We start from the raw sequence: 14121 nt of genomic DNA, 5'->3' as shown, positions 1-14121 counted from the left end.
TGTTTCATTATGTTGTTGCAAAATCAATCCAAATAAATTAATATTTTCCAATTGGTAAGATGGAATAAAAGTTATTCAGAGAACCAATTGGTCCTTGGTGTTAGCTCCAGTAATAGGGATGTTGTAAATTCTGTTTAAGAAATGTATATCATCTAATTGAATTTTTAAAAAGCATTAGATATGTGGAAGAGTTTTCAGAGGCTCGAGTTCTGAATTTATTGATGTTAGATTCTAAATTGGATGAAAATTTTGTAAAAACTCTTTTTTGCCTTATTAAAGGCAAAAAAAAAAAAAAAATGGAGCAGCTAGATGATACAGTGAATAGAACACTAGCCCTTGAATCAGGAATTCAAATCCAGCCTCAGACACTTAATACCTACTAGCTTAATCCCAATTGCCTTGCTAAAAAAACAAAAACAAAATAACAAAATTTTAGGGGAAAATTTAAGTCCCCCTAATTAAAAAGAAAATCTGAATCTTCCTTGAAGAACCACCTATCATGATTTAAACACACTTGGAAAAAGCCATTTGTCCAGAAGTCTTCCAACAAACAGTTCATCCAATTGCAACTTTGAAAATGGAAACTATTTAGACATTGTTAATTAAGTTCTGAAGTTCTCCTGTAAAGCCCTGAAAAGGATTTCTATTCTAATAAGGATATCTATTTTCAAATATCTTTTTAATTAAATTCAAATATTTTAATAATCTAAGAAACGCATCTATAACAAGCCATATAGGACACATTAAACTATATGTTGTATATTTTTAAAGTGAATTATACATAAAAATATCTGTGCAAACTAAAAAATACATTGCATCAACAAATTCTTGGGAGAGAACCTTAATATACTTTAGCATTATCACTTAAGTTATATAAAATATGTCTTCTGTAAAAGTACAAATAAAAAAAATTAAATTATGCCTAGGGAAATAACCAGGCTCATTTCTTTAGTACTAACTAAAATAAAGTTTTATCCATCTAAATTATTGCTTAGTCCCACTGAAGCCATCAGAAACCTGTAGCAAGTAACAAAGTCAAATCCTATTTTTCATGTGACAGTGCCCTAAACATCCAGCTGTCCCCAAGTTTGTTTTTCTGAAACTTTTCACCATGGAGTAAAATGCTATAATACTGTTAATAGAGGCTATCCGTTGCTGGATTTATCAGGATCCAATGTAGAATCTTGTTGCAGTGATCCTATTTGTGCCATGAAGCTATTAGTTTGTTGTCCCCAGTCATAGTAATCTGGCGCAAAGCTGAAAAAGAAAAAGAATACTTTTCCAACATTTCTTTTACATTTCTCATATCAATTTGTAGGCAACTATTTTGGAGTGGACCATTTTTTAAAAGTCTACACATCTCAATGCTCCCTCTACCCATCCCCTTCTTCCCAACTCTCCTTCCCCAGGCACAAATCAAAATGTTGTTTACATAAATGTTTTGCCAGAGTACAAGAATAAGCCCATTTATTTTCTCTCAGTACAATATCTGAGTATCTCATAGTCAGATCTATTTTTAGTCAATCACTTCTACTGATTATACAGTCATAGGGTCATAAATTTAGAGCTTAAAGGGGTTCTTTCAAATCAATCCCTTCATTTTACAAATGAGAAAAACAGGTACAGAGAGTTAAGTGACTGGAGGTTTAAATGAGGCAAAATTACGTGAAATTTCAAGAAATGTGCCTTCTTTTCATTCCTGTGTGTGTGTGTGTGTGTGTGTGTGTGTGTGTGTGTGTGTGTGTGTTTGTAGGGCCAAGTCTGTGCTCAGAAAAAGAGATTCTTCAATTTTTCTTCTATTCTGGCCCTAGTGACATAGTTATAAGAATAATATTAATAGCTAACATTTACATAACACTTTAAAACATGACACTTTAAAATAGCACACATTTATTAGTGCCAGGGCATTTTGCTAAATGCTTTATAATTATTACATAATTATATTGGAAGTAGGTACTAATATTCTATCCATTTTACAGATGAGGGAACTGAGGCAGACAGTTTAAGTGCCTTGATCAAGGTCATGCAAGTGTCTAAGGCTGAATTTGAATTTAGGTCTTTTTTGACTTCAGATTGAGTTTTCTATTGTGTCACTTACCCGCCTCAGGGTATCCTTTAGATTAGTTTTTTGGTAAGATAACCAAAGAATCTAATTACTATATAGAATGTAGTTTCTATGACAAAATGTGTTTTAAATCCCAACTGACCAATTTAAGCACATTTTTAAAAAGTTTGTTCCTAAACTGGAGACTACATCTATACTCTTGTACAGATGTGAAAGTGAAAGGAACCATATGTGTGTATAACTAATTCATAGTCATACAGATTAAGAAAAAATTTATAGCTGAAGGGAGGGACCTCACTTGCCCCGGATATCTTTTAATTTGATCAGAAATTCTCAACATTAGTTTTTATTAATTTTTGCATTCTTAATGATTTAACAAGGGATAGAAGAACTAGGGCAATGTAACTTCCAGGCATTGATACTGGACATCAATAAAAAATCCTTTGCATATTTCACAATTCTGTTTAGGGCTAGCCTTGAGTCTATTGGACCAGTATATTATTTCAACCAAGAGACATTATCAATCTGAACCCCCCACTACCATCCCCCATACCTTTAAGATTAACTTTCAATTATGGTGTGTAATAATGAAAAGTTTTAACACTTTGTCCCTGCTATTGGTAATTAATCTGATTAATTATTCATAATTAATCCCCGTCTGAACAAAAAGATGTCTATAAGAAATGATGTCCTGGTGACTTTATTTTTTCCATGTGTCAATCTTTTCTTTGCCATGGACATTTTGGGATGACGGTGCAATAATCAAGGTCCTCATACCTAGATATTCATTTCATGTATCTCATCTACCTAATCCTCAGAGATTGTACAAACTAATTTTCCAGTTTGGGACTCTCCTATTGCGGCACTCTTTTTGAGAGAAGGATCTTTCTTTCTCATTCACCCCTTGCTTAGATTCTCCTCCTCTTACCTTCCCTGAAGCCCTTGAGGGGCAATGTTCCAAGCGAGATCATCATCACTGTCATATCTTCGAGGGTTGTCAAAGAAATAGGATCTAGGACTAAATCCATGGCTTGGGACCATTACAGGATTTGTCTGGAAAAACAATCAGATAATGAAACATTTCTCTGCTCTCAGCAATGTCAATGGATAATATAGGTACAAAATAATGTATGAGTTGCCAAAAATGGCTGACATCTATTTGTTGAATTTACCTGTTTCTCTGAAACAAAAGAAGATTCCCATGATGGGGGAATGGAAGAACAAAAGTAGTAATTGCTATGCTTTTTAAAATATTATCAATTTTTAAAAAATAAGATCAATAGAGATTTTAGGTTTCCTTCTTGTCTGGATGCAGGCTGCTTCTACATGCAATTTTCCAATTAACCTATCTTCTGCTATATATAAAATTTGGGTGCTGTTAATCCTCTCCAACACTTATGATATATGTAAGTTGTTTTTTTCCACAAAAAAGAATCTTATGAATCTGACAGAGGGATTCTGCAATTAGGTCATCCAAATGGATCCTTAAGAGGGTCAAAACAAATTGGAACACCATCCGCTGGTACAGGAGGAATTGGAGGTTGATAGATCCCTTGTATTTCAGAGTTTTAAGCAGCAGGAAGGCTAAAGGAAGCAAACTGTTAGTGAGACCCCAGGACCAATGGATTGCCAGGCTGTCTAGGGAAGGGTAAATTGGCCTGAGTTGGAAAAATGAACAGGTTAAATATTCTATGCCAGTCAGCACTGGGATTAAATCTGTGAATGGTCACTGTACTTCCAACTCAAATGAGACCCAATTGAGAAACTTCCTCTGCTATGCTATCCTAGGGTGCTGCTCAATAGACAAGGAGAACGAGACAAACTGGAATCACTCTTTTCCATATAGAGTCTAAGGAAGTTGGACTCTGTTCTTCTCCTGAGCAAATTTCACATTAGCAGGATATATATATATATATATATATATATATATATATATATATATATATATTTATTTCTTCTATTTTTAGGAATTTAATTTTTGTGCTCTAAAGCCTCCTGATCCCAGAGGATGTTCCTGCCCTAGACCTACCTATGTCATTGTTCAGTAGCTTTACTCAAGGAAATCTTATACCCCTGCCCATGCTCTGCCAAGCAAGACCAATTGCTGAGAGTGGAATGCCATGATTCATTCGTGGGGCTGTGTCAACATGACTTTTTAAATGCAGCACAAACAAAAGAAAATCTAAGACATATAATAACATTCCTTCTCCACTTGTGCCCTTCTCTGTGAATAAATTAGATGCTGATGTCCGCTCAGGCCAGCAGGGGACGATTTTGCTGTAACAAATGCATTAAGAAACTGGCAATACATTTAGAATGTAATGTGATGAACACAGCTACTGAAGCAAATACTGGATGAAATATGATTAAAATGGCCAACAATTTTTCTTGAGCAACAAAATTTGGGGACAAAGATTAAACGGTAAATATGTTTCTTTTGTTGCTGTGTAAATGAAGCAATTTGATTCAAATCAACCAGCATTGAATAAATGACTTGGAACTAAAGTGTACCTAAATATAGCATTTGTGTCTGAATCTTAGCCCTTATATAGATAGCACTTTGAGGTTTGCAAATTGCTTTACATACATTATTTCATTTGCTATTCAACAAACAGATTACTGTGTTAGGAATTAGGAGGAGATATAAAAGTTTAGTAAAACACAGTCCCTGGGAAGACATCCACAAAGACAGGTGTAATACAAAATATTGCATCATCAATCATTAGAAAGTTGACAGAAATAAAGTGCTATTTGAGATCCAAGAAGGAAGGTTATTATTTACATATATGTCATGTTTCTTCCTAATCATTCAATAATCATTACTAAATTCTGGCACTGCTGTGTTAGGGATACAAAGAAAGACAAAAACTAGGTACATACGATATATGTATAAATATGTATATATGTGTGTGTATATATATGTATATATATACATATATATATATACTCACACACATATGTAATATGGAGAGAGAAAAGGTAATATGAGAGGTGAAGGCACTAGATTATAAATTATTTGAGGGGAAGGTCTGTGTCTCTTATATTTTCCAAAATACCAAGTACATTGTTCTGTATGCAAAAACCAGAAATAGCTCACATAGCAAAATCATATTACAAAATGCTTTCTTCACCACTACCATATAAAGTAGGTTAGTGGAATAATGGAAGAAATATTGTACCCATTTTATAGATAGAGATTCAGAAAGATCAATTTAAACCCAAATTTTCTAACCCCAAGTTCAATGTCTTTCCCATTATACCATAGTGTTCAGAATATATACTAAATAAATGTTAATATCATGAGCCTTTTGGCTTCTCCAACTACCAGCTTTCTTGCCTTTTCTTCTTAACTTTTTCAGTGAAATTATACAGGGAAGAGAAAGGAGGGTAAAACTGAAGTAAACCTCAGTATTGATATAGATTTCCATCCAGTTTGGTTCAGAGAAGAGTTACTCTCTTGGCTGAAATGGCAACTTTTAATTGTGGCTATCACAGATATCTGGAATTGCCCTGTCTTCTCTACTTTCTGATAGATGACAATTAATTATACCTTATAACTGGGTCAAAATACTGGTGGCTTAATTCCCAGCCTTGGGAAAGGTGTTTTATACAAAATAGAGCAAAACATCGAGCCTCTTAGCTCTCCAGTCAGTTGTCTCCAAACTACCAAAATTATTGCCCCTTGACCTTATACTGTATTGGTCCAGGTCTCTGAGGATGTTTCTTCCAAAAGCTGGGCCCCAAACACACTTAAATAATCTGAGTAACACCTTAGAGATACTTCAGCACTATGGCTCTTTCAGTGACATGCTACATGCATTACTTTCAGGAGATACATTATAATAATGGTTATAACCATTGCCAACAGTGGGTGGTGGGAAGGGAGTTGAATTATATTGCATTCCCATCTTAAAAGGTTTGCAAGATAAGATGGTAAATTCAGATTTCATGACTCAGATCAGTTCTAATAACAATAAAGTGGTTACCAATTGAAAAACACTTATTTCTCTTCAGTTATCACAGAATTAAACTCATTTTAAACAAAGTTGTTCAAATGTTCTACTAGCCTTAGCCTCCCTAGTTGGAAAGCTAACAGACATGATCTACCATATCCAGCTGACAAGATTTTTTTTCAATGTCCCAAGGGATGGTGAATTACTTTCTCTGTTTAACAATTTTAAAGTTTAAAAATTAGATCCTGAATGGCAATCCCCACCAAAAAAGATAAAACAATACTCCTCAAAAGCAAATCCCACAATTAAAAATTCCAGTGTTGACTATTATACTATTATAATCTATGTTTCTAGTATACACTAGTATACAAAATTCTATTATTCACTATTATGTTATAAAAGAGTCCCCTTCCTCCCTCCCCTCAATGAAATACAAATCAATTTACTTACTAGGTCCTTTGTAGGATTTCTAACTCGGAAGAAGTAAACGACTAAGGTGGTGGGCAGAAGCTCCCACACAAAAAGGACCACTCCAAACACTACATATCCAGCATCTCCAAGCTGACTTTTCAGATCTGCCTGTTAAGGTAAAAAAAGATTGTAGAAATGGACCTGATTACATGGGATAAAGTCACAGATGGATAATGCTTAATTTAAAGTGAGTACTACATAATAACTCTGACAGTATTCCTGAACCTTTTCTCCCTGTCCTCCCATTCAATATATCTATTTAAACTATAGGATCATACCATAATAAGGTCAGACAAGACCTTGAATCTTAGCCAGCTTCCTGAGGGACACTGACGATCATTTCAACCTTTCATGTTCAATAATTATCCTTAAATAGCAGTGTTTAAAAAAAAACAACAAATAGGTAGTTTTTTCTATACCATTGATATAATAATGATTTTTTCAATAACTGCAACAAATGTTTTTGTAAAAATAAAATATCCATGAAACACTAGAAAATCTAGGAATAAAATAGACCTTACCTTAAAATGGTAAATAATATATGTCTAAAACAGAGATTCAGACTTTAATGTCATAAGGATAAATTATAGTTCTTTCAATGAAATCAAGAGTAAAATGAGGATATACATTGTCATCACTACTATTTGACTAAATTGTAGAAATGGTAGCTATAACAATAAGACAAGAAAAAGAAATCTACATAGAAATAACATAGCAAAAAAAGGAAAAAAAAATTTTTTTGCAGATGATATGATGGTGTATAGAGAACCCTAGAAAGTCAACAAAAGTTTATTGAAACAATAATTTCAGCAAAGTTCCAGGATATAAAATAAATATCCACCAATCTTCAGTATCTTTGTAAATCGCCAACATAGAGAGATTTCAGCATTTCTGTAAACTGTTAGTAGAGAGAGAGAAATTTTGTTTAAAATAATTACAGAAAATTGAAAATACCTGGGAATCTACTTACCACAACACACACAAGAACTAGATGAATACAACCTCAAAATATTGTTTATAGGAATAAAGACAATCCTAAATAGTTGGAAAACTATGACTGAGACAATATAATAAAATTACACTACCTAAATCAATATGCTTATTGAGTTCCACAAGAAGTATTTTATAGAACTAGGAAAAATAATAACAAAATTTACCTGGAGGAGCAAAAGGTTAAGACTCTTAAGGGAAATGATGGGGAGGGGGGGAGAGGGAGGGGGAACAAAGTGGGCCTAACAGTACCAGATCTCAAATAATACCACAGACCTGTAATCTTTAAAACAATTTGGTACTAGTTATAAAATTTGAAAATTATAAAATTTTATAAATTTACAAGTTATATAAAATTTTTAAAAGATCAATCAGTGGAATGGTATATAACATACAAAAGTAAATGAACTTAGTAGATTAGGGTTTGATAAACCCACATACTCCAGATACTGGAGTAAAGATTTACTGATTGACAAAACTTCCAGGAAAACTGGATAGACTAGCAATCTGATAGGAATTAAGGTTAGATCAACATTCACACCATATAGAAAAACTCCAAATGATTACTTGACCTAACTAAAGCATTGCATAATCAACTTAAAAGAACATCCTTTCGGATCCTTGGATAGGGGAAGAGTTCATAATCAAAAAAGTAATAGAGATGATATAAAAGATAAAATAGATGATTTTATTTGCATAAAATTAAACTGTTGTTTAAGTAAATCCAATTCACTTAAAATTATAAGAGAAATAGGTAACTGATAAAAAATCTTTGGAGCAAATTTTTCTTATAAAAGATCTCATTTTCAAGATATAGAAGAGACAGATTCAAATCTATTTTAAAAAAAGAACCATCCAAAAGTTCATAAATGTCAAAGCATATGAAAAGGCATTCATCAAGGAAAGAAATCCATGCTATTTATAGCCATATGAAAAAATGATCCATTTCATTAATTATTAGGAAATTAAAAGAAATTCTGACATTCCACTTAATACTCACCAGCTTGGCAAAGATGATAAAAAAAGAAAAATAATAAATGACAGTAGAGCTTCTGAGAAAAGAGGAACATCAATATATTATTTAAAAGGCTATAAACTATTCCCTCCATTCTGGAAAACAATTTAAAACTATGTTCTTTTTAAAAAAATTTTATTTATTTTGTTTATTAATTTTTTATTATAACTTTTTATTGATAGATAAAACTATGTTCTAAAAATTATTAAATTATACTTTTATTTTAATCTTATATTTCAAAGAATTTTTTTAAAAGAAAAAAACTATAACAGCCTTTTTTCCATCTTATTTTATAACATTGAGGTAACTAGATAGCATAGTAGACACAATATTGGAATTGGAGTTAAAAAGATCTGAATTCAAAATTAGCCTCAGACAGTTAGTTACTAGCTGTGTGAATCTGGGAAAATAATTTAATTTCTCTGTACATAAGTTTCCTCATTTGTAAGATGGGGATAATAATACCTTCCCTCAAAGGGGGTTTTGTGAGAATCAAATAAAATAAACCATATAAAATGTTTTCCAAACCTTAAAGCACTATCTGTATGTTAATTATTATTATATAGACAACCAAAACTGGTTGTATTAATTTTCTGAGAATAATTTCCTAATCTCTGCATGTCAAGCTTCTTTGGAATCTGTCCCAATATTCTGCTGGGGTTTTTCCACAGCTGCATTATAGCAATGATTCATGGAGAGTTTCTGGTCAACTCTTGTGTCAGTCACCTACTCTCTGCCTTCCTGATCCACCTCCTCTTCTTTTTAGGTGGACTCAACTTTACATAATAAGTATGCCCTAAAATTATGTGTAAGTTCAAATTTTCAAAATTTGACTACATTTTAAATGATGTATCGGCACTGTCTGTACCTAAAGTTGAATCCTTAAAAAAAAAAACAAAAACACTTTTTGTTATTCAGTAAAGTTCTAATTTGTATATAATGCAAAATTTGATTTTCATGTTTTATATTCTTAAAGTTGGGCAGGCCAGTCACTTAACAATCATTTCTTAAGCATTTACTGTGAATCAGGCACCATGCTGAGAGCTGGAGATCCAAAAAAAGGCAAAGACCCTCTTTGTTTTTAAGGAGCTCACAATCCAATGGTAGACATGAAGTAAAGTTGTAGAGTCAGCTCACCTTCTCCTCTTCGTGTATTTGTGGTTTAAGTGAGCCCTGTTTTTATCTTTGAATTTCCATCTGTTTTCATTAGTCCAATTCGCCAAGTTTATTTTACATTTACAAACAGGATGACTATAAACCTACTTTAAAGAAAAGGACAGAGCAGAGACTGGCTCTGTGATTTTATTGATTACAGGGAGCTCCAGGTTCTCAAAATGAACAAAAAAGAAAAGGCAATTAGTGCCATTAGTAGTTGCTAATCTGGAAAATATTGTCTCTGTTACTGAGAAGATGAAAGGCTCCCTTTTCTCTTTAGAGTACAGTGCTCTTTAGTCTTAGGCCCTCAATTTCTTCAAATGTAACATAAAATATTTGGACCAGATGACTTCTAAGATTCCTTATAATAATAAATTTTTGCAAAAAAAAAATAAACTGTTGACATTTATATGGTGTCTTAGAGTTTACAAAGGGCAGTGAGGTGATACAGTGGATAGAATATCTAGAGTCTGGGAGACTCATTTTTCTGAGTCAAATTCTAGTCTCAAACACTTCTAGTTATATGGCCCTATTCATCTCAGTTTCCTCATCTGTAACATGGTGGTGAAGATAAAATGTAATAACATACATAAAATACTTTGAAAACCTAAAAATACTACACCAATGCTAGTTATTATTATTATTTAGGATTCTATAGGGAATTATTCTCCACACTTTGAAGATGAAGATGCTGCAACCAAGAGAAATTAAATGGTTTGCCTCTGGCCAGTAAACAATGGAAGCAGGATTTGAATCCAGGTTCTTACTAATTCAAGATCAAACACTCTTTCCATTGCCAAACTAAGCCCCTTAAATATAAGCTCATTATTCATTGAATTTTAGACTGAATGATACCTAACCAGAATAAGAAATTAAATTTAGGATTTCCCTTGACTAAAATCAATCACTTCACCTCCTTCCTTTCTCGAAAAGACAGGGAACTATGGGTATAGAATGTTACCCATGTTGACAGACATAGTCGATATATGTCAGTTTTGCTGAAATGTGATTATATAAAAAAAATCTTTATTATATGGGAAGGCTGGTTGGGTAGAAGAGGAAGAAGTTGTCTTCTCAGAAATGAATGTGATGTAAAAACAAAAGGCAACAGTAAAGCTAAAAAAAGAAAAAGAAAAAAAATCTCAACCATTCCATCTTCTGGGCCTTTCCATAAACAAAGATATTCTCTGTCAGCAAAAGAAATGACAGAGATTATAGAGGGTCTGAGTCTGCAAAAGACAGAATGCTTCTATAGTTTCTCTTACCATGTGATCTCCAAATGAATTAAGAAAGTCCAAGTGATAGAAAGGATGCACAATTTCTATAACTCAGATTGGGGAGGCTAAGTGAGCCACAAGGAAATAAGCATCAGTCATTCTAATGTAGTATCCTGGGTGGCTTAAATATTCATTTTCTTTTTTTTAATTTTAAATTTTTTTGAATATTTATTTTCTATAGCCACTCATTTTCTATCCATGTCACTGGCCTGATTCAGATTCTCCGGTCTGCTTCTACAGCCAGGCAGGTCCTACTTTCTGTTCTACTGTTTAGTCATACAAGATAGATCTCAGTTTTCCCATCAGCACAATGGGAATCATACAAGTGATATTGCCTAAATTACAGGGATACAGTGAAAAAAAAGACCTTTCCAAAGCCTAAAAACATCTCAGCAGTCATCTTTTAATCTAGATTTCTTCAAATGCTGTGAGTATATAATGTGGGGAGGATCAGATTTACTGTATCTATTTGGGGAAGTCCTTTCCAGCATTGTTTTCTGTGTTTGACTATAAGTTTCTCAAGGGCAGGAGCTGTTTTTCTTAGCACAGTGCCCAGCACATTGCTGTTCAGTTGTTTTTCAGTCCTGTCTAACTCCTCCTAATCCCATTTGGGGTTTTCTTGGCAAAAATATTGGAGTATTTGTCATTTCCTTTTCCAGCTCATTTGACAGATAAGGAAACTGAGGCAAGCAGGGTTAAGTGACTTACCCAGGGTCACACAGCTAGGAAGTGTCAGAGTTCAGACATGAACTTAGGAAGATAATGAGTCTTCTTGATTCTAGATCCAGTATTATCCACTGTACCACTTGACTGCCCTGCCTAGCACAGAGTAAGTATTTAATATTTATTGAAATATTCAATATTTATTTAATTAAATGGGATTGAATTGAATCCAGATAGGGAAACTCTTTCTATTGATAAAGATCAGCAGCTCTGTCCAGAGGATTGCCTAATACTTCAAGATTAAATAATTTATCCACAGTTACTAAGCTTTGTTTAAGTGGGATTTGAACTCAGTTCTTCCTAATACCAAAGCAGTTCTCTGTTCACTCTGCAACCCTCTAAATAACCTTAAAACACCTTGACCAAACCTCAGAACACTTCATAAAATTTCAGGCATGTGTTTTCTGAAACCTGAGTAAGTTTTCTTTCATTCTTTTTGTCATTACAAACTTTAACTCTTAATAACATTTTAACATTTCCAAAATACTTTGAAAAGGCTTTGGCCACATCGGTCTGATCATTTAATTCTTATTGACTTTCTAGGAGGAAAAGGATTATTTGTGACAATCATATAAAGGCTTATTACGATATGTGGCATATTGAGGCCCTTAATAAAAAAAAGTAAAATAATTTGCCCACCCGACGTCAGAAGGCTAATGAGGATACAGACCCAAGCAAGACTGGAAGTATTCTGTGTTTTACTCTAGTGTACTCTCATATCTCTTATAAGGAGAGCTAGTTCTCCAGAAACTGAAAAATCTGAACATTTTTGGTCCTGGCAAATTCTCCCAGGTAAACATCCCTTGTTGATGAGCTCCTCACTTGCCTGGTCTGATACGTTGTACCAGTCGTAATCAAAGGAATGGACATTCTTATTGTGAGAAAAGGATAATATGAACAAGTTGTAACAGGCTCTGGATGCATAAAGCAGGATAACTGTCACCCCGATGGTGGTCACTTGACACACAGATGAGCCCTGGAAAAGATGGAAAATTGCTTTAGTCCAATCCAACTCCCTGGCAGGACTAGTGCTACATCAGCCAACTGCCATCCCTTAGTCCTCTTTGCAACCATCATTGCTTAGCTGTGTCACTGCCCCATCTGAATGCCCTATTGGAAATTCTATCAGACACCTCTGGATATTAGTAACCCTGTACATGTATATTCAGTTTAAAGAATCTGGTCATATAGTCCCAAACCTGCTTGTACTTTCTTTCCTCCTAGGATAGGAGATGGCAGCAATATTAGTTTGGAAATACTTCCATGCGGTCCAAGCCAAATGGGTATGCTATGCTGTTTTAGGGCCCACTGTAGGCCACTACAGTGATGTGGACCTTTGTTTTAATTCTCCCTGCACACTGCTGGCCAGTTCAGTGGTAAATAGTCCCAGAAGCTGCCAACTCCCCTAGGTCTGTTGTTTGCTTTGGCCACTTTTCCCAGTGAGATGATTAAGCACACAGCAAGAGATGGTTTTGTGGACAAAGCTCAGTTGCTGGAGGATTTTTGGAACCAGTAACACATTTGGTGTTTAATAAATACTTGTTGGCTGGACTCGGGACTTGTCAGTAGTTATGAAAATTCTCCACTTAATAAATGGTCAGTTTTTCTAACCAATCAGAACATCAAGGGATAAACAGGATATTAGCTGTTGTACCTGAACATCTGGAGACTGCTTTGATATTTTTTTTTTCCAGGAAGGAGTTATCAAATAAATCCAAGGTATTATTAAATTGTTTCAATGGCTGTTAATTATGCTTATTATTTTCCCTGTGGGAGGTCTGAATAGTGCTTCAGTAGAAAGCTACAATTTAATCCTTCCTGTTAAATTCCCTCTCCCTGTTTTTAAAATCCCCAACTGTCTCATGTAGAGGAGAGATTATGTTCAAGGGAATTCAGACAAAATCAAGTTTGACATTTCCTTGCAAAGCATGTAAATGAAAAGTTGCCCTAGCACACTGTCTGTAAGGTTCAATTCTCCAAGGTAATGTCGGCAAACAAAATGGTGCTTGGTGGCAAGGATTTGGATTTTTAAGGAATCTTTCCCCTAGGCCCTCCTTGGCAGCTATCCCTCAATTTGTCATGATTGGTTGCTTTCTGAGCATGGCAGATTGGCCCATGCAAACTCCCATCACCTGGCCCCTGTCTTCAGAATAAAGAGATTAAACAAATGGGTTTTAAGGGCACTCAGCAAATCACTAGTAGACAAGGGAGCAGAGGCCCGACTCTCCTGCTCTGATGTCAATATTCTGTCCTGCCAAAAGTTACACAACACTCCTTTGCTCAGCAATCTGCTTTGTGAAAAAAACTACACCAGCTGTTTAGGCAAATTTAGTCCTATGGTCTCAAATACGCTTATTTTATTTTCTCCTAAGTATCCAAAGTGGCAAGGATTGATGTTTCTAGGGTGGAAGAGAGTAGTAGAGAATGGATTTGGTTTATAACTTCCTCTCGACCTTTAATTCTAGTTTTTTC

The 14121-nt window shown here is 34.2% G+C and overlaps 1 protein-coding gene across 1 annotated transcript in view; it reads right to left on the bottom strand.

Annotated features, from left to right (window-relative positions):
- Window positions 1-692: 692 nt before the first annotated feature.
- The window catches only part of GPR137B (G protein-coupled receptor 137B), an 88425-nt gene continuing 74996 nt past the window's right edge, over window positions 693-14121 (bottom strand). Inside the window, exons 4-7 of the mRNA XM_003767808.4 lie at window positions 12476-12625; window positions 6469-6597; window positions 2994-3118; window positions 693-1257 (exon numbers count right to left, since the gene is read on the bottom strand). Coding sequence (XP_003767856.1) covers window positions 1146-1257; window positions 2994-3118; window positions 6469-6597; window positions 12476-12625 — 516 coding nt within the window. The 3' untranslated portion in view covers window positions 693-1145. The remainder of the gene's footprint in view (window positions 1258-2993; window positions 3119-6468; window positions 6598-12475; window positions 12626-14121) is intronic.

Source organism: Sarcophilus harrisii, chromosome 4, assembly GCF_902635505.1.
Source record: "Sarcophilus harrisii chromosome 4, mSarHar1.11, whole genome shotgun sequence".
Lineage (NCBI taxonomy): Eukaryota > Metazoa > Chordata > Mammalia > Dasyuromorphia > Dasyuridae > Sarcophilus > Sarcophilus harrisii.
This window is presented reverse-complemented; position numbering and strand designations above follow the sequence as displayed.